Source organism: Galeopterus variegatus, unplaced genomic scaffold, assembly GCF_000696425.1.
Source record: "Galeopterus variegatus unplaced genomic scaffold, G_variegatus-3.0.2 Scaffold475, whole genome shotgun sequence".
Lineage (NCBI taxonomy): Eukaryota > Metazoa > Chordata > Mammalia > Dermoptera > Cynocephalidae > Galeopterus > Galeopterus variegatus.
This window is the reverse complement of record NW_007726586.1, coordinates 323,946-342,813: the sequence shown is the minus strand read 5'-3', so window position 1 is coordinate 342,813 and position 18,868 is coordinate 323,946. Positions and strand designations below refer to the sequence as shown.

The following is an 18,868-nucleotide window of genomic DNA, read 5'->3' as shown; positions in this document are numbered from 1 at the left end:
AAAAAAAAAAAAAGCTATAAAACCATGAAAAGACATAGAGGAACTTTAAACTGCTAAGTGAAGGAAATCAATCTGAAAAGGCTACAGACTGTACAATTCCAACTCTATGACATTCTGGAAAAGACAAAACAAGGGAGACAGTATGGAGATCAGTGGTTGGCAGGGGCTGGAAGGAAGGAGGGACGAACAGGCAGAGCACAGAGGAGTTTTAGGGCAGCAGAATAACCCTGTATGATACTATAATGGTGGATAAGTGTCATTAAACATTGTTCAAACTCACAGAATGTGCGACACCAAGAGTGAGCCCTGATGTGAGCTATGCACTCTGGGTGATAATGACATGTCACCGTAGGTTCACCCACTGTAACAAATGGACCGCTTTGGTGGGGGGTGTTGATCATGGGGGAGTCTGTGCATGTGCGAGGCCAAGGGGTGTGCGGGAACTCTGTATCCTCTGCCCAATATTGCTGTGAACCTAACACTGCTCTAACAAAAGTTTATTAATTAAAAAAGAAAAAAAGAGGAAGAAACTGTTTCAGAGGAGTTCAATGATTTGTTCAGGACTGCACGGCTCATCTGGGGGCAGAACCAGGACTTGGTCTCCCAAATCTGAGTCCAGAGTTTTTACAAAACACTGAAAGAAAGGCTATTTTATGACCCATTGCCTGTGGGTTCTGGGAAGTGTACCATACATTTAAAAAAGAATACCACAGTGATGGGGGCAGGGGGACAGGGCAAGTGATTGCTATTCTTAAGTCTTTGGTTTTCTGGAACTTTACTTATGTGGACCAGCTTATACCTGACTGGGAAGGATGAGTGCAGAGGGGTGTGTGTATGTGGGGAGGGGATTGTTGTATTTGTTAGTTAATGTGCTAGTTGTGAGGGACTGGGGACACTACGACTGTGTTGTTTAACGTTGAGGAGAGTTAAAAAAGGAACTTTAGAAAAGTTGCTTAAGAAAAGGAAAAAAATGTGTATATAAAGATGCGAACGGGGAGGAGCCATGGGATAACAGGCTGCATTGTCCATGCCTGTTGTGACAGAATTGGAAAACAAGATGGAAGTAAAGTCTTGCTGTGCGGCAGTCTGGGTTGTGGAATGTTCTCATTTACCCTCTGGTGTCCTGTGCACACACAGCGAGCTGACCAGGTGAGACGCAGACCTTGGATATGACTAGGCCTGGTTCCCGCAGTGTGGGCACCACTCAGAGATTTGAATATTAGTGTCCCATCTCTCTGGAAGCAGGACCCGGCTCACATCCCCACCACTGGGAGCACCACCACTTCCAAGTTTTCTCTGAGGTGGGTGTCCAGGGAGATTGTTGCGGAGCTGTTCCTGGTCAGCAGAGTTTATTCCTGCCTGGTCCACAGGGCCAGATGGAATTTTACTCTGAAAGCCTCAGTGCTAACCAAGTTCCACTTCACCTTTTGTGCCAGTATAAAGGAAGGTGTTCTCAGGTTCAAAGCCAGATGGAAAACAGCAAGTTCAAGGAGAAATAGCAGTGCTTAAGATGATGGGAATGTGAGTCAGGGGCCTTTGTCTTCTGGGGCAAAAATGAATATCTCTTATTTGAAATCAGGTTTTATAAAGGAATCTGTAAGTAAATTTATTTTGTTGCTTTTGTCTGTACTTGAGATTATTTTTGAAAAAACATTTGTTTTGGGTCAATTTTAATCTTTTAGGCAGAGTTTATTTAATCATTAAGAAAATGGCAACTCTTTGGACATCTGTTACATTGGATAATGTGAATTTAGTTTTGGAAATTTCTTTTTTAAAGGTGATGTGATTTGGGTGTGGGCATGTGTGTGGTGTGGGGATGATGGCTTAAAGAATAACCTTTTAAGAAGCAACTTGGCCACCTAAGTGCATGCTGTCCTAAGAAGAAGGAATAGGGATGCCCTGCACCTGGTGTGCTGAGTGAGTACCTGTTTGCCTGGGCCCTGCCCTACGTCTTCTCAGTTTCTCCCAAGGCTGTCTGCAGGTGGAGCAGCCCTTGGGAACCTCAGCCAGCTGGGGCTTCTGTGAGACCTCCTCTAGCCTGCGGAGGAGTGGTCCATGCTGAGAGATGGGGGTTGCCATGGTAGCAGCCAAGCACATCCTGGGTAATGAGGCACCCCATGAGTGCTAGGCTTTTCCTCCAGAGCACAGTCTGAGTAGACAGTGGGGGAGGAAAGACCACTTTGCCAACACAGGCACATATATGGGTCATCATTTCAGCCATCTCATGCACCTATGAAAGTTCACTGTTGTCACTGTGTGGCTCTTGTTTCAGATGAGGAACCACTGGGCTGAATAAAGATATTCAGGACCTTCTTTGGCAAGCTGACTAGCTAATCACATGTTGCAAAGGATAGGAAGATCCTACTGGGCAGGTCAAGCTGTCCTTTCAGTGCAAGACATCACTTTATGCTGCTCTCGTCAGTTACCAGGCTGAGGTCATAGATACCCAACTACCACTCATAGGCTCTCAAGATGTCTAGGGGGTAGGAACAAAATATCCTAAAATTTTGGTCTTAGGTGGTCAGACTCTGAACACATTAAGGCTCAATTAAAAGTGGTGGTGAACAGTCATGTAGTAAGGGGTAAGACTCATTCCAGTCATAAGTTGCTGGATTGTGGCTACTGCTCAAGAATGAAATTAGTCCTCAAAGGAAGGTGCCAGGATGGATAACATTTCGGTGGTGGGATGAGGGAGGAAGTTAAGAAAGAGCAGCTGGGTAGAATGCTTGACTGGTAATCTGGCGTCATGTGCAAGCCGTGTGGGCACCTGGGGACAGCATAAATTGTGTCTCTAAGTGTTGCAATCCAGAAGAGTTCTTACAGATAAAGACAAGACTCTTGACATTGCTCATCATGTCCTCATTTGGTGGCCCTGTCAGAAGAAAAGGAGGGGATGTGAAATTTCTTGACCTGGGTGGGATTTGTATTGGTTGTGGGATGATTTCAAACAGACCTGCTCAAAAAGAGGGAACAGGAGAAATTGCCCAGAGAGGCAGCTGCAACTGCCTGATGACTGGCCGAGTTTATGTTCATGGCATCCTGCTATCAAAGGTGGGAATTTGTAGAGGTGAAGAATTAGCTATATAAAGGAAAAAAAAAAAAAAAAAAAAAAAAACTGGGATAATCACCATGGGAAAACCAGAACTTTCTTTGACTTCCTTACACTTACTCCATTTATGATTTGCTATTATTTTATTTGGACTTACATATGCGAGGGGCACCTCATATGCTTAGTGGACTCTGAAGGTCTTAATTCAGTCATCATCCCTGACCCAGGGGGATGCTGTGTGGGTCAAGAGTGCTGGCCAAATTAAGCTTGAATGACACAGGGTCCCCAGAAGACACTCCTTGGGGGTCATTGTCCGGATGGGCAGGAACCAGATTAGCTCAGCAGGTGGGCATGGTCAAAGCTTTTGGATACCCAGAGCTGAGCCAAGGGAGGGCATTACTTATACCCACCGCCACCGGCAGCAATGCTGGGAGATGATGCCAGAATGGCTCCTGCGATGGCCAGATCAAGGACAGTGTTCCTTTTCCTTCTCTAAGAAGACTGGCTGAAGACCCAGGGGTTCAGATCATGCATGGCTGACCAGAACCCAGCTCTCTGCACTCTAGTTGATCCGGTTCTCTTAGTTGTGTTTAGTGGTGATAGACCCAACAGCAATATACTCTATAAAGCAGAGACTTGGGTCTCAGGACTAGGGTCACCAGGACTAGGGTCTCAGCAGCCCGAAAGTCTGATCTTAGGCTCCTATATTTCTCCTTTGGATGAAGTTTTGTGATTTCTGTCAGAATTTTAGAAATGATGATGAGTTACATGTTTATTTCACTAGTGCTTGTTGGTAGCAGATATTTACATTGCCTGAGAAAAACAGCCCTTCATATTCTTATAAAGATTGGCTTAGATGATGTCACAGTATTATTATTCATGAACAGTGTTAATACAATGGGTGCTGAGCCTTAATCTCAAAATGTCCAATTACAGTTTGTCAGAAAGAACATTTCTTTCTCTGAAATCAAGATCTATTGACTATGTAGTCACAACTCTGGCTGACCACAATGTACATTAGGATTCATGCCTAGGGGTTAGAGTATCTAAGAATAACTTTATAAATACCATTTGCATCAGTGATAAATCTCTATCACTTATTCTTGTTGACTACCCCAATGAGCTATTCTTGTGTGTCTTAAAAGTATTTTGCCTTCCTTTCCCTAGGACTCTCATATTTTAATTAGGTGGATGCTTCTTTTACTGAGGCAATGAGGCCAAGTAAAAGTTTGACTCCTTTTACATTTATTTAAGTTTTATGGTGTTGAACTTTCAGATTAGTTTCCTTCCACTGAGTTGTTACGCTCTTCCATGCAGTTGAAGGGTCCCATGCTTTTCGCATGATCTACATTGCAGATACCGTTACTTAGTTTCAGACACAGGACTAAATCCATCATTTATCTGGCGACAATACAATATCAAAATGATTTGTTACAAAATTTTTTGTTTCCCACCCAATTTCCAGGAAAGCACTCTTAAGAGACTTGATATGTTTTTTTTAAAAAATAGAACTAAAAAGATAAAGAACCTAGCTTGGCTGACTACATCTGGCATTAGAAGTGCTTTAATTTCCAGGAAAGCACTCTTAAGAGACTTGATATGTTTTTTTTTTTTTAAATAGAACTAAAAAGATAAAGAACCTAGCTTGGCTGACTACATCTGGCATTAGAAGTGCTTCCTTAGAATACAAGTGAGGTCAGCTTAGTGGTGGTAAAGAATGTCATTTAATATCGACTTATTTAAAAATCTCATTGTCTGGATTTTCTCCATGCAATATTTTTGCAGTTACCAATCTTTACCTTGTACTTCAGACAAACAATCCAACAACCCTTTCCGAGTACTACTGTTCTGTTTCTCCCTGAGCTCTTTTCAAAGAACCTCTTGGTTTGCCAAGAGAAGTGTTTAGTTTTTAATTGGCATGTTAAACTTCTAGCCGAGTGGCTAGAGAGAGCCAGAACTAGTACAATTAAACACAGCAGTAGTTTCAGGTTCATCTTCATTGCATTAGTCAATTGTAAATTGCAGGCGAGAGAAAACCAGTAAGAAAACAGGGAGAGACATCTCAGCGGCCCATTTAGTTCTTCTCCAAGAGTGCACGAGTGGAAGCCATGTGGCAGGGGAGGGGTGACTTGATGTGTGGCAGCCTCGCTCAGGGCCACTTCACCCCACTGAGTGAGACTAGTGGGCTGAACTATCTACATAATCAAACACCTATGGGTGCCAGCAGTCGCTGGGCTGCGAATTCCCATATCTTTACTGTTCATTCACTAGTAGTTTTACTGTGTCCTCTTGCTGAGTTGAACACTGAATACTGGCCGGCTGTTTATTCTATTTGCCCCTCTGAGGGAACGGCTATGACAAGGAAGGATTCTTCCTTTGAGACCCTGCCTATATGAATGTGCTTTCAAAGTCGGGTGAAGAAGTTGTCCCTTTACCAAAAACTGTGTTATTTTTCTTGAACAGACCTATGAGTGACTCCAGTAGATTTGTACTGGAAAAGAATGTCATTCTTCTAAGTTGCTCAGGAATCCCTTAAGAGTAGAATACAATACTTAATAGTACTTAATAGTAGTATTAAGTACTAAGTATACTATTAACACTATTAATAATACTTAACAGTACAGCATAGGGGCTGGCAAACTTTTTGTGTAAAGGGCCGGATAGGAAATATTTTGGTCTTTGCTGGCTGTGTGGTCTCCCTTGTTATCACCTGCTAGTGCAGGGTGAAGGCAGCCAGGGGCAATATGTAAACAAATGGGCGTGGCTCTGTTCCAATAAAACTTTATTTATAGACACTGAAAATTGAATTTCATATGATTTTCGCATGTCACAAATATTCTTCTCCCCCCAACCCCCACTTAAAAATGTAAAAATCATCCTTGGCTCTCAAGTTGTGCGATAACAGGCAGCAGGCCAGATTCCATTAGCAGATTTGGCTTGCTGACCTTTTCTGTAGTAAAAAGAGCCCACTGCTTAGAGCCTTGTGACCTGGGTTTGAGACCAGGTTTTGTGATTTACCGGTTTTGTAACATTGGGGAAGTTACTCATTTTGCCTAAACCCTAGTTTTCCATCTATAAAATGTAAATGATAACACTCAACCTCCCATGGTAAATTAGAATTAAATGAGATAATTTGTGCAAGTGCTCCACATGTTCCAAAACACCACACCATGAAGGGTAGAACATTGTTTTGCTGTTATTGTCTATACTGTGCTTTATCAAAATCTCTTAGCAGCCTTCTGACAGAATTTTGACTTCTAGGTGACACTCTGCATCCACAGCCCTTCAGGACATGATGGGCAGAAGTATTTGAAAAAGGTGTGTTTTACTCAATTTTAAATTAAAGGATAAGATTTTCTGAAATAGAGTTTGCCCATAAAGTTTAGAAACAAGATAATATTATTTTACCGTATTGTAGTGTAATATCAATGAATCGATGTAATATCAATGGATCGTCTATTATGTATATGTGACTAACATTTTAAAATTTTATAGCCATTCATTGAAAGAAAATCATCATAGAAGATAATGTTTACCGGTGTAATATCAATGAATCGTCTATTATGTATATGTGACTTACATTTTAAAATTTTATAGCCATTCATTGAAAGAAAATCATCATAGAAGATAATGTTTACCGTATATGTAGGACACTTAATTTTCAACTATCTTCCTGAATCTTCTAAATCATACAAAGTATCACCCAAGTCAAGGAAAGAAAGACTGAAAAATAGAGTATTGGTGAGCTGTTTTGGAAATGCCTAACTATGACTATTTTAATTGTATTCTCTCAGCTGACCAAATGATTTCACATTCTTCTAGTAAGTTCAGGTAGTTTTCTAATAGCATTCTTATGCTCTCTTTCTCTGTCCACCAACTCCCACCTTTGTAAACAGTTTCTGAATATCCCAAAGATACTAGCTTAAATTGAAATAAAAAAGCAAAGGGAAAAAAGCAAGAAGCCTAAAATGTAAGAAAATGTCAGGAGGAAAAGCATAAGAATGTTGCTCTGGAGACTTCAAAATTTAGGCTTTTAAGTGAAATCATAAGTAATTTTAAAATTAGAGTGTAATGAAAAATAGACATTTCAGAGTCCTAGTTTGGTTAAATCTGCAAGAGAAAATTGTGCTTAAGAAACAAGCTGACATTTTTAGGGATAGTAGCTGGATTTCTATTAGGGAAAATAAGATATTGAACTAAATCATTAGATCTGGAATTGGAGAAGTAGGGGAAGAGTGAAAGAGATCGACAGGTGGAGGAAGGGAGAGGGGAAAGAGAGAGATCTGCTGCATGGACAGAGTGAGTGTATGTGGCAGTAATCAGGCTAAAATGCCACGCTTAGAAGAAACGAGTACGCAGCGAGTTGACATTATGGTGACTGCCAATGTGTTAATGCAAAAGAGTGTAGTTTGCCCAGGGGACAGCCAAACACATAATTTTTTTTTTTTTACATAAAGTTGATTTATAAATGCGTGGGTACTCTTCCAGTAGGAGAGCACTTTGTGGGGTCTGTGGGGCTGTGGAATTGAAAAGCTGAGGGATTCAGCAGCCCCTGGGAGTTCCTGTTTCCAGCTGAACCTGCCCTTTTCTCCAGGAGCACTTCGTTCTGGCAGATGGGGGTCACTGCGGCAAACAGTTAGTTCAAAGTTCTCATTTGGCTCATAGATCCCACTATGCTTTATGGAAAAGTGACTCAAATACACCAACCAAACAGACCCAAATACCAAGTCGAGGGTGATCTTCATAAGTTATGGGTATTGTTGCATTATAATGGCCTCATTTATTTTCATAGTACTTGATTTGCTAATGGAGTGAATGAGTGAATGAGGACTGGGCATCGTGGAGTAGAAGGGGTAGAAATCATGGGGTCAATGTAGTTGAATGGTCTTATGAAAAATACCATTTACTACTTGCTGCTTAGAAAATTCAGTCTTCATGAACTTCTTTCAGTTTCAAATTTTAACAGTTGACACAAAATACACTGTTAAACTGTGTTATCAGTAACCGTAGAAAAATAGACATGTTTGACAGAGACATTCTAGTAAAAGATTCTTCAGGAGCATCCTCCGTTAAAGACTCTGAGGCTCACATTACAAAAACGAGATTTGGTTCAAGTTCTGTCTCCATCTACATTGACACCAAAGACAGTGAGAAGCAGGGGAGACCCCACATGTGGGTGCCTGTCGCACACACAGAACTGACATGTGCACGTGACTTGTGTCATCAGGGCTGTTTGTTCAGTTGTGCTAAAAGAGCAGGCAAGAGGTGATCAGGCCCGAGCTGCTCTTCCAACCAGACAATGGGGGGTGTGTTGTCCTCGAAACCTTAGTAATGGATTTAAAAGGCCCAATGAGTCTTCAAGAGCAAAATTAGCAGACGTTTCACGGCTCCTACTCAGTTTTGCTTTGTGCTACCCAGGCCCTGCCCTGCAACCCTGGCAATGTGGCAGGGTTAGTGCCCCAAGCCGAGGGCAACCTTTGTAAGGCCACAGCAAGGTCAAGTCATAGTACCTCCCTACAGACGTGTGGGGAGTGTATAGGGTTCCCCTCTCCTCAACTACCACCTCCTCCTTCGAGTGTGAAGAATGAATAAACGATTCAACAGATACTCAATGCAAAAAATGAAATGCTGTCAAACAGGAAAGGGCTATGGCCAACGGTTTTGTTTTCCACAAAGTCAGTGCCAAGATGTGGTTGTCTGATGCAAAGCCTCTGAAGTGGGAGAAGAGAGACCCTAATGTTAAATTTAGGAGCCACTTTCCCTGTCTCTGGCACATCTTTTCAATAGGCAAGGTCCCCAGACTACAGCCAAAGTCTGTGCAATATGGTCAGGGAAGGCAAGGGAAACAGAGAGGGACAGCTAGTTTGATCTCTTTGACCTCCGTGGTGCAGAGCCTCAAACTGAGCACAGCTGTAGGAGAACTACAGCCAAAGTCTGTGCAATATGGTCAGGGAAGGCAAGGGAAACAGAGAGGGAAAGCTAGTTTGATCTCTTTGACCTCCGTGGTGCAGAGCCTCAAACTGAGCACAGCTGTAGGAGCTGAAAATAAACTTGCATCCATTCAATGAATATTTATGATGGGCAACTGTGTTAAGGAACAAACAGTTTATAAATGTGAAATTAATGTGAAAGATCTGTTACAGTGCAAAATCTCCACCTGCCCCTGAGGTTTTGTCTAAGATTCTCTTCCTTTTCTTTTTTTTTTTTATTTTGAAATTTAAATTTTTCAGTACAAAATACCCTTCCTTCCTCCCTTTATCTCTGCAGATTAAAATGAATTAAAATTGTAGTTCTTTTTGTTTGTTTTCTTTTGATTGAGAGACACTTTGGATTTGATTTCTAACCTGTGGCACACTCCAGAGACATTTCTTACGCAGTCACCAAGATTGATGGTCTAATCTTTAGATATTGAATTCTGGTTATTTCATAATAATAAAGGGATAATAATAATAAATCCCAATGTGAGAAATACTGATGGATAAGCCCCCAGGGACAGGCAAGGTATTGATGGAGTCAAAGTGTGAGAGGTCAGTGATTATAGTATATGTCAGCCACTGCATGCCTTCATGAATTTCAAGGCTTTAGACCCAAACCATCTTCTGCTAACTCACTATGTCTCATTTTAACAGTCTGTAGTTTCTCATGATTATAGAGTGGAACAGCTGGAGAATCAATGCTTTTGCAGAAGAAAGGTTTCCTAAACTATTGTTCTACAAAGGGCGAGAGCTTGCATGAAAAGCATAAACACGACCTTGGTGGCATGCTAGAGAATGTCTTCTTCCTGGTATTCTCCTCAGGCTAGTCAGTGAGGCCTTTGTTATCTTTGAGAGAAAACACAAAACCATCAGTTTTGTAAACATTTCACAGTATGTCAGCATCTTGGTGGTGGATTTTGCCATCTACTGGACCTCCTAATTTCCCCCAGACTTATGGCTTATTAGAGTCAATGAAAAGATCAGCAAGAGAACAGTGAGGTACCCTAAGAGCTGCCAGTCTGGGACAAGGCCATGCAATAAGGGCCAGCAGTCGATGTGATCAAAATAATCTGGAAAACATAGACATCAAAACAAAAATGCCTATTTCTTGTATGCTGGGAACCTTTTTTTTTTCTTCTTATTTCTAAAGTTATATATCTAAGCCTACATTAATGATACATCTATGTACATTATTTAGAAGTTCTGTTCTACAGTACTTTTGTACATGCTGGGTTTTATTACTAACTGCAAAAAAAAAAAAAAAAAAAAAATCAAACCAAAACCAAAACCAAAAACAAACATAAGGCAGGTGTACGTATTTACAGTTTTTTGTCTTTAGCTCACCTGGGTCCTATCCCTGCAATGCCCACATGGGGCAAGCACCTCATCCTGTAGTAGATGAAATTTATTGGGACCTATAAAATTGAGGGCTATGCTCTCCGTCTCACTGCATGAGTAAATAGGCACTGGAGACTGTCCTTGTCATAACCCAGGTAAAATCTTGGACTCACTCTTTTGAGTAATCTGGTATTGTACAATACATGCAGGTAAGTAGCTTAAATCTTTTAAGAGTTGGATGTATGGTATTTTGGTAGGAGATCAGGCTGGGGCCACAAATGAGGGCACATTATACTTTGACCAAATCCATGTCTACCTTGTCAATCTAAATAACTGAGAAAGGGCAGGTAGATATTTTACACCTTGAAGATTTGTTTTCTGGTTATGTCAAAATTAAATATAAATAAATAAATAACAAAGTAAGAGAGACAGAAAAGAAAGAGGATGAGAGACAAGGAAAGGTTGTGTGTATGGCGGGGAGGGGGAAGAGAAAGGGTTGCCCGGCGAGGGAACTAAACTTTGGATTCATTCTCTAGGTTTGCCACATCACCATTCCTTTCCGTTTGCTCTTCAAGGTTCTTTTCTTCCTCTTCAGTCTCCAGTTCTGCATGTTGGTTGAGTTTGCTGGATACAGACCAACTCAGGGGCAGCTCCGCCCTGCTGGCTAACTCAGCCAGCTCTTTGGCACTGAGGGAGGGGGTGCTGGTCTCATAGGTCTCATGGAAGCTGTTGTAGTCGACTTCATAGAACCCATCCTCCAGCGTCAGGACGGGTGTGAACCGGTAACCCCACAGGATCTCACTGGTGATATAGGAGCTTCGAGCTTGGCATGTCATCCCTGCAGAGAGGAGAATGGAGGCTTTAGAAGAAAATGTTAATATGTTCATCTTTGTACCAACACAGTTGAAGAATATAATTAAAAAAAAATTTTTTTTAATGGAGTAAGAGGCCCACAAAGGCAAGACCACCAGGGACTCATGAGAGTCATACTGTGGCCCTGTGTTCATTCATTCAGGAAAGCAACCAGCTGGCTAGTAAGGCAGTCAGTCAGTATGTCATCTTTTAAGATAGCCAATAATATGTGTTATGCAACTGCTTTGTGCTGAATGTAGGTAGGGTAGAGAGAAGAGAATACAAACAGTTTTTATGTAGAAGGGTTAAGAACTACAAAATGTTCCTGCAGCATTGCACTTGCTCCTTGTATCTAAAAGAAGAGACTGAGGTGCCAAGGATTTAAGTGACTGACTCACCTGCAACTGTCAGACCCTGAGCCAGCACCAGCCCTTGTTCCTCTTAATTTCTTCCTCTTAATATCAAAACTGAATGCTATCCTTTTTCACTGTTTCACTGGCTGACCTGCAAAAGTTCCACATTATCCCTTTAAAACAAAAATGCAGTGTTTCTAGGTATTTAAAAGAACAGATCAATACTGCCTTGCTATTATTTCTCAAATGACGTTTCTTTTATGAGTTACTCTCTTTATCTGTGCTTGGGGGGAAGACAGGTGATGGCAAGACTATGTGGGATCAGAATGAGGCACAAACAGGAAGTCAAGGGGGAAAGGTGATAATATAACTTTTTAAAAAAATTATGTAAAGAAGTACATGTTTAGGGCTGGCCTGGTGGCGCACTGGAGAGTGCGCTGCTTGGGAGCGCAGCGGCGCTCCCGCTGAGGGTTATCAGAATGAGGCACAAACAGGAAGTCAAGGGGGAAAGGTGATAATATAACTTTTTAAAAAAAATTATGTAAAGAAGTACATGTTTAGGGCTGGCCTGGTGGCGCACTGGAGAGTGCGCTGCTTGGGAGCGCAGCGGCGCTCCTGCTGAGGGTTCGGATCTCATGTGGAGACCGGTTCCCGCTCACTGGCTGAGTGCAGTGCGGGCGCAACACTGAGGGTTGCGATCCCGTTACCGGTCAGTAAAAAAGACAAAAAGGAAAAAAAAAAAAAGAAGTACATGTTTATTGTAAAGTGAATAGAAAATGGAGAGGGCAAGTTCACAGCTCTATACATGCTTGTGGTCTTCTAGATTCTTGGGAATGTGTCAGTTTTCAAAGCCCCCATGGACATCTTTTTCCAGATTTTTCTTCTGTTTTTTGATTAGCTTGCTGTTTTCCTCAAGAGTTGTCACTGCCCCCAGGCAGGTGTTATATTAAACAATTGCCACTGGTTGTTTTTGGCAATGAAATTACATAAAAAAAAAAAAAAAATCCACCCAGGCTTTCACTTCTGGCTATGTAATTAACCAAATAAAACTATAAATAAACACAATTATGATAATTAAAATCTAAATGGAGATTTTACAGCATATTGGAATTGGCTGAAGAGAGAATTAGATACTTGGTATACAGGTCTAAAGAAACTACACAGGATGCAGCCAAGAGGATGTCATCTGGAATGATGAAATAAGAACCATGGAAAACCCTCTCCTCCATGAGAATACTGGCAAAAATTGACAAATGAACTCTTTTAGAACTCTGTAAGTTAATTAGAGAAAGTGTTTACTTAAGAAGAATGGCTGAACTTCAGTAAGAACCCTGAGCTCAGTTCCATGGTAGCTTTGAAAACCAACAACCTGCAATCATGATGAAAACCAGCAACAACTACTGGTGGGGTCAGAACATGATTGGAGCTCTTTCAAAGCCCCATTCTCATAATTGTCATTATTTGACACACCTGTCAGTTTCCTGGAAAAACCCACTTGCAAGGCTTGTCTTTGTTTGATCTGGCACAGAGCTTGCCCAAATAGCTTTTTCCAGGGGGTCATTTGTTGAAAACAACCAGTGGCAATTGTTTAATATTGTAGCTTCCTGAGGCAGTGATAACAGTTGGGGAAAACAGCAAGCCAATCCAAAACAAAAGAAAAATCTGGGGAAAGATGCCCACAGGGGCTTTGAGAAATTCCAACACATTCTTGAGAATCTAGAAGACCATATGCATATGTAGGGCTGTGCTCATGCCCAAGAAAGACCTGAGAAGGACCTGAGCTCTTATCTCCACTTTTCTTTGAGGCTCAGTGAAAGCAGGAAGTGAAGGCTAAGGCAGAGTTTTGAAGTGCCTGGTTGAGTGTTGAAGGCATGTCCCACCATGCTTACAGAGCTCCTTGGCAATGACTGGGAGATTTATTGGTTCCAGGCTTCTAGGGAAGTCTTTGTCCAACCATCAACTCATCTTAGCTCATCTTAGCATCAACTTAGCTCATCACTAAGTTAACTGTGCAGAGATTTTAGTGGCCATACACAAAAAGAGTACAGACCTTAAAGAATTAGCTTGGAAAGTAACTAAAAAACAAACAGTTACTGGGAAGGAGGAAGAATTTGGTTTTCAGAACTGCCACATTTTTACATTTTTTAAAATTCCAGTTTTCAACAAAAGTTTATGAAGTATGCAAAGAAACTAGAATATAAGAACTATACACATGAAGAAAAGCAGTCAATGGAAACTGTCTTTGAGGAAGCCCAGACATTGGACTCATTTGACAAAAACTTTAAATCAGCTATTTTAAATATGTTTAAAGAACTGAAGAAAGCCATATTTAAAGGACTAAAGGAAATTAGGAGAATGATGTCTCACCAAATAGAGAATATCAATAAAGAGAAATAAATTATATACCAAAAAATCAAATATAAATTCTGAGGTGAAAACTACAATAAATGAAAGAAAAATTCACTAGAGAGACTTAGTAGATTTGAGGTGGCAGGAAAAAAATATCAGTGAGCTTGAAAACAGGTCAGTTGAAATTATTGAGAAACAGAAATTTTAAAAAATGAAGAAAAATGAAGAGTCTCAGAGAATGTGGGACACCATGAAGCATACCAACATATGCATTCTGAGAGTTCCAGAAGGGAAGTATAAAGAGAAAGAAGTAGAATATTTAAAGACATAATAATTAAAAAAAATTTAATAAAAATTGTTAATCTACGCATCCAAGAAGCTTAACAAATGTCAAGTAAGATAAAGTCAAAGAGGTTCACACATAGACACATCATACTCAAACTGTTGAAACACAACAACAGAGAGAGAATCTTGAAAGCAGCAAGAGATAAGCCACTCATCACACATAAGTAATCCTCAATAATATTAACAGCTGATTTCTCATCAGAAATCATGGAAGCAATGAGAAGACATTTTTCAAAGCACTGAAAGAAAAAGACTATTAACCAAGAATTCTATATCCAGCAAAATTATCCTTCACAAATGAAGGAGGAATTAAGACATTCTGTGAACAAAAATGGAGAGACTTCTTTTTGCTAGCAGACCTGAACTACAGGAAATAATAAAGGGACTTCTTCAGGCTGAAATGAAAGGACACTAGGGAGTAACTCAAATACTCATGAAGAAATAAAGAGCATTTGTAACAATAACTACATAGGTAAATATAAATGTTTTTCTCCAACTTAATTTCATGGCTACTTCATTTTTATGGCAATTATACTCCTCCATTATATGGATATACCACATTTTTAAAAATCATAAAACAGAGTGATTCAAAATGTGAAATCACATGTACGAAATGGCTATGCTACGGTTCAGAACATCTAAACTGGAGTTGGGGAGCCATTCAGTAAAGGGGTCCTAAACATCCTCAGGCAGACGTACCCGGAACTTGCCTTGAACTTTGAACTGGCCAAACTGCAGAAACCGCAATATCTTGAAACATCACTAAACTTAGCCAACCAACACTTCTGCAGCTAACTGCAGTTGGACTCTTGTCCTGGACTATGCCCTAACCGATCGTTATTCTTGACAAACACCTCATATACTCTTCTCTTCTTTAACCATAAAAGCCCCTTGCTATGCGTCAAACCTTGGAACCCGTTTCAGATTGCTCCCTTCACTGTGTCTCCTGAATTGCAGTTCCTAAGACCCTAATTAAATGCCTTTGCTTACTGCTCTGAAGCTTGGTTTTATTTTAGATCATTTGACAGAAAGTATGTGGTGGGACTTTTTGTTGAGGGAAATGTTAATACTATTGACTTGGTTTGTGGAAGTTGTACTAAGTTTACTGTCATGAGCTGAATTGTGTCCCCTCCCCACCCTCTAACTCATATGGTGTAGTCCTAACATCAAGTATTTCAGAATATAATTATTTTGAGATGGGATCTTTAAAGAGGTAATTAAATTAAAGTGAAATCATATGGGTGAGCCCTAATCCAATATGACTGTATCCTTATAAGAAGAGGGAATTAGGACACACACACACACACACACACACACACACACACACTGAGGAGAAATCATGTGAAGACACAGGGAAAAGACAACCATCTACAAGCCAAGGAGAGAGGCCTCGGAAGAAGCCAACCCTGCTGACACCTGATCTCAGACTTCTAGCTTCCAGAACTGTGAGAAAATAAATTTCTAATGTTGAAGCCACCCAGCCTGTAGTACCTTGTATGGCAACCCTATCAAACTAATACATTTACTGAGTTTTGTAGGGATAATAAAATATCTTTCCATAGTGTTTACTTTATGTTATGAAAATAAACAAGATTTAAATAAATGCTCATGGATGCTTTTCCGATTTATATTCAGTTTTTGGTATCTAAGTTCATTTTAAAAGGGATAAAGAAAGAATATTAATGTGTTTGCCTATCGGTAAAATATTAAAAAGTATTCCTAGGGTAAGTTGATAATTTTCATTTTCTTCAGAAAGATTCCTGTCTTACATATTGACCCTGGTCCTAGTCCAATCTTTAAAAATGTGATTTTTAATTGAATTTGAAAAAGTAGCAAAGTAAAAACCAACTGGGTTAGCCTCATAAAAAAGGCAGATCTGACAAGATAATATCAGTGGTATGTATGTGGTATTTGCTTTCCATATCAGAAAAATCATCATAAAGTACTTTTGAGCAAATTTTTTTTAGTGAGTAAAGTATTCTCTAGAAGTAGATTTGCTTTGTTTGGTGAGGGGCAAGAGGTGAAAAATCTGATCTTGATGTTGAAATTCTGGCCACACCCTATCTCTGAACACACTGGCTCTCTTATCTTTTGTTTTGTTTTTCTTAAGTATTTATTTATTTATCTGACAAATAAAAGTTGAACATATTTATGGTGCACGACATGGTGTTTTGATATATGTGTAAATTGCGAAAAGGCTAAATCAAGCCAATGAACATATCCATTACCTCACGTACTTATTTTTTTTGTAATGAGAACATTTAAAATCTACTGTTAGCAATTTTCAGGTGTACGTGGGTACTTCAAAAAATTCATGGAAAGATTTGTATTATCTTTTAATTCTATTTTTCCACGAACTTTTTGAAGTAGCTTCATAAATACATTATTATTAAATATAGTAACCATTTGCACTTATACTTTTATGCCTATGCTCATCCTATTTGCTTTACCTTGGATGCCCTTCCCCTAGTGGAATCCTGCTCATCTTTAAACAGTTAACTAATTAATGATTTCCTTCTAAAGCACTCTGTGCCCAAACAGTCACTTGCAGGAGCTACTGAGCCCAGGGCCACCTAACACTTCGATGACACCCTATCACAGTGTGGTCTGGTTTTCTTGTTGAATTGTGAATGCCTTAGGATTCATTTGTTTTATTTCCATATTTCCAGTATTTAGCACAGTGCTTCAACATTGGAGGATCCCAATAAATATTTGTTGTTAGGTGAAAAGAGTGGGCTTAGGAAACTGTACATAAACAGCTTAATATTATTCATTGGCAATGTCTGAAATGTCTTTTAAAGAAAAAGATGGTTTGTGAGTCCTTAGAAAACCAAGTGAGAGACTTCCAGTCAAGATGGCAGAATAGATGGTCCCCAGCATCACTCTCTCCCACAAATCAACAAATTTACAACTATAAAAATGTAACATCAGCCAAGCTGGGGCCAGTGGAGCTCAGGTGAAGAGGAGGAGAGACCTATGGAACTCATGAAGGTGGGAGAAACCACGATGAGAGAAAGAAAAACTGCTCTCAGCATTTTGGGCCGCAGCTGCTTTAATGCTGGAGCACATGGAGCAGGAGCCGGCAGAAGCCACAGCTGTGCCCTTTAGATGGAATTACTTGGAGGCAGAAGGGGAGAAGAGGACTTTGGTGGCCTCCAGGACAGCAAGACCATTAACAAGTTTCCCGTGGACCCTCGTAGGAGCGAGGAGCCAGAACAGCTGAAAAAGGGGAGTCACTCAGAGGCAGGTGAGTCATCACAAGGGACCGACGCAAGGCCCGTCCCATGGGAAGTGTTTGGAGCACGGGTGGTGGGGGAGATGGGCCCACTGGGAGAACACTGGGCCACAGCAAGGACAGCCTATCTGCCCCCCAATCAGCACAGGACCACTCAGAGGAAACTGGTTGGGAATGCAGAATTGCATGGGGTGAAGTTTGATGAAAAAACTCAGGCCCAGATCAGAGTTTCTACAAAACCCAGGTGCACTGAGTCTCTGGAGAGCCGGAAGTACCTTTAAGGTTAACGGTTAAACCCTGAGCTGCACAAAAAGCCTTCCCTAAGGAAATAGCAGCAAAGCAGCAATTTATCTCAACCACACAGCTCAAGTACTGGTTCCCACAGGAAGTTCCTGTTTTAGAAGCAAGCAAAGGACAAAAACTTAGTTCCAGCCCAGGCACACCATGAATGCCTTGGGGCCCACCAGGGGACATGAGGCATGGATCCAGGGGCAGGACCCCTGCCCACAACCACTCACACCACCAGTACCTTGGGGCCCTACCCAGGAACCTGAGCTTGGAGCCAAGGACTGGACCCCACTCCCACATACAGGCACACCATCAATGCCTAGGGGCCCCCCCAAGGGACCTGGGGCCCCTTCAGGCATACCATGCCAGCCCCTTGGGACCCATTTGGGGACCCAAGGCATGGAGAAGGGGACTGGAACCCCCTCCCACAACCAGGCACACAGCAACAGCACCTTGGGGCCCACCCAGGGACCTGAGGAATAGAGAATGGGACTGGATCCCCTCCCAGAACCAGGCTCACCATGCCAGTGCCTCATGGCCCTCCAGGAGACCCGGGGCATGGAGAAGGGGACCAGACCCCCCTTCCACAACCAGGCTCACCATGCCAGTGCCTTGGCGCCTGCCCAGGGATCCAGGGTAAGGAGTTGGGACTGGACCCACCCTCCCACAATGAGGCATGCCGGGACAGCTCATCAGGGCCTGCCCAGGGGCCTGAGGCATGGAGAAGGGGACTGGACCCCCCTCCCACAATGAGGCACCCCATGTCAGTGCCCTGGGGCCCATCCAGGGACCCAGGATCTGGAGCCGGGGACCGGACTCCCCTCCCACAACCAGGCACACCACACCAGCACCTGGGAGCCTGTGCTGGGACATGGGGCATGGAGAAGGGGACCGGATTTCCCTTCTACCACCAGGCACACTGTGCCAGCACCTCAGGGCATGCCTCGGGACCCAGGGTAAGGAGCTGGGACTGGACCCCCCTCCCACAACCAGGCACACCCCACCAGCGCCTGGGAGCCTGTGCTGGGACATGGGGCATGGAGAAGGGGACCGGATTTCCCTTCTACCACCAGGCACACTGTGC

The 18,868-nt window shown here is 41.8% G+C and overlaps 1 protein-coding gene across 1 annotated transcript in view; it reads right to left on the bottom strand.

The window, feature by feature from the left end:
• Window positions 1-10,623: 10,623 nt before the first annotated feature.
• Window positions 10,624-18,868, bottom strand: part of KCNJ6 (potassium inwardly-rectifying channel, subfamily J, member 6) — a 317,265-nt gene continuing 309,020 nt past the window's right edge. Inside the window, exon 4 of the mRNA XM_008569197.1 lies at window positions 10,624-11,200. Within this exon, the coding sequence (XP_008567419.1) occupies window positions 10,875-11,200 (326 nt within the window). The 3' untranslated portion in view covers window positions 10,624-10,874. The remainder of the gene's footprint in view (window positions 11,201-18,868) is intronic.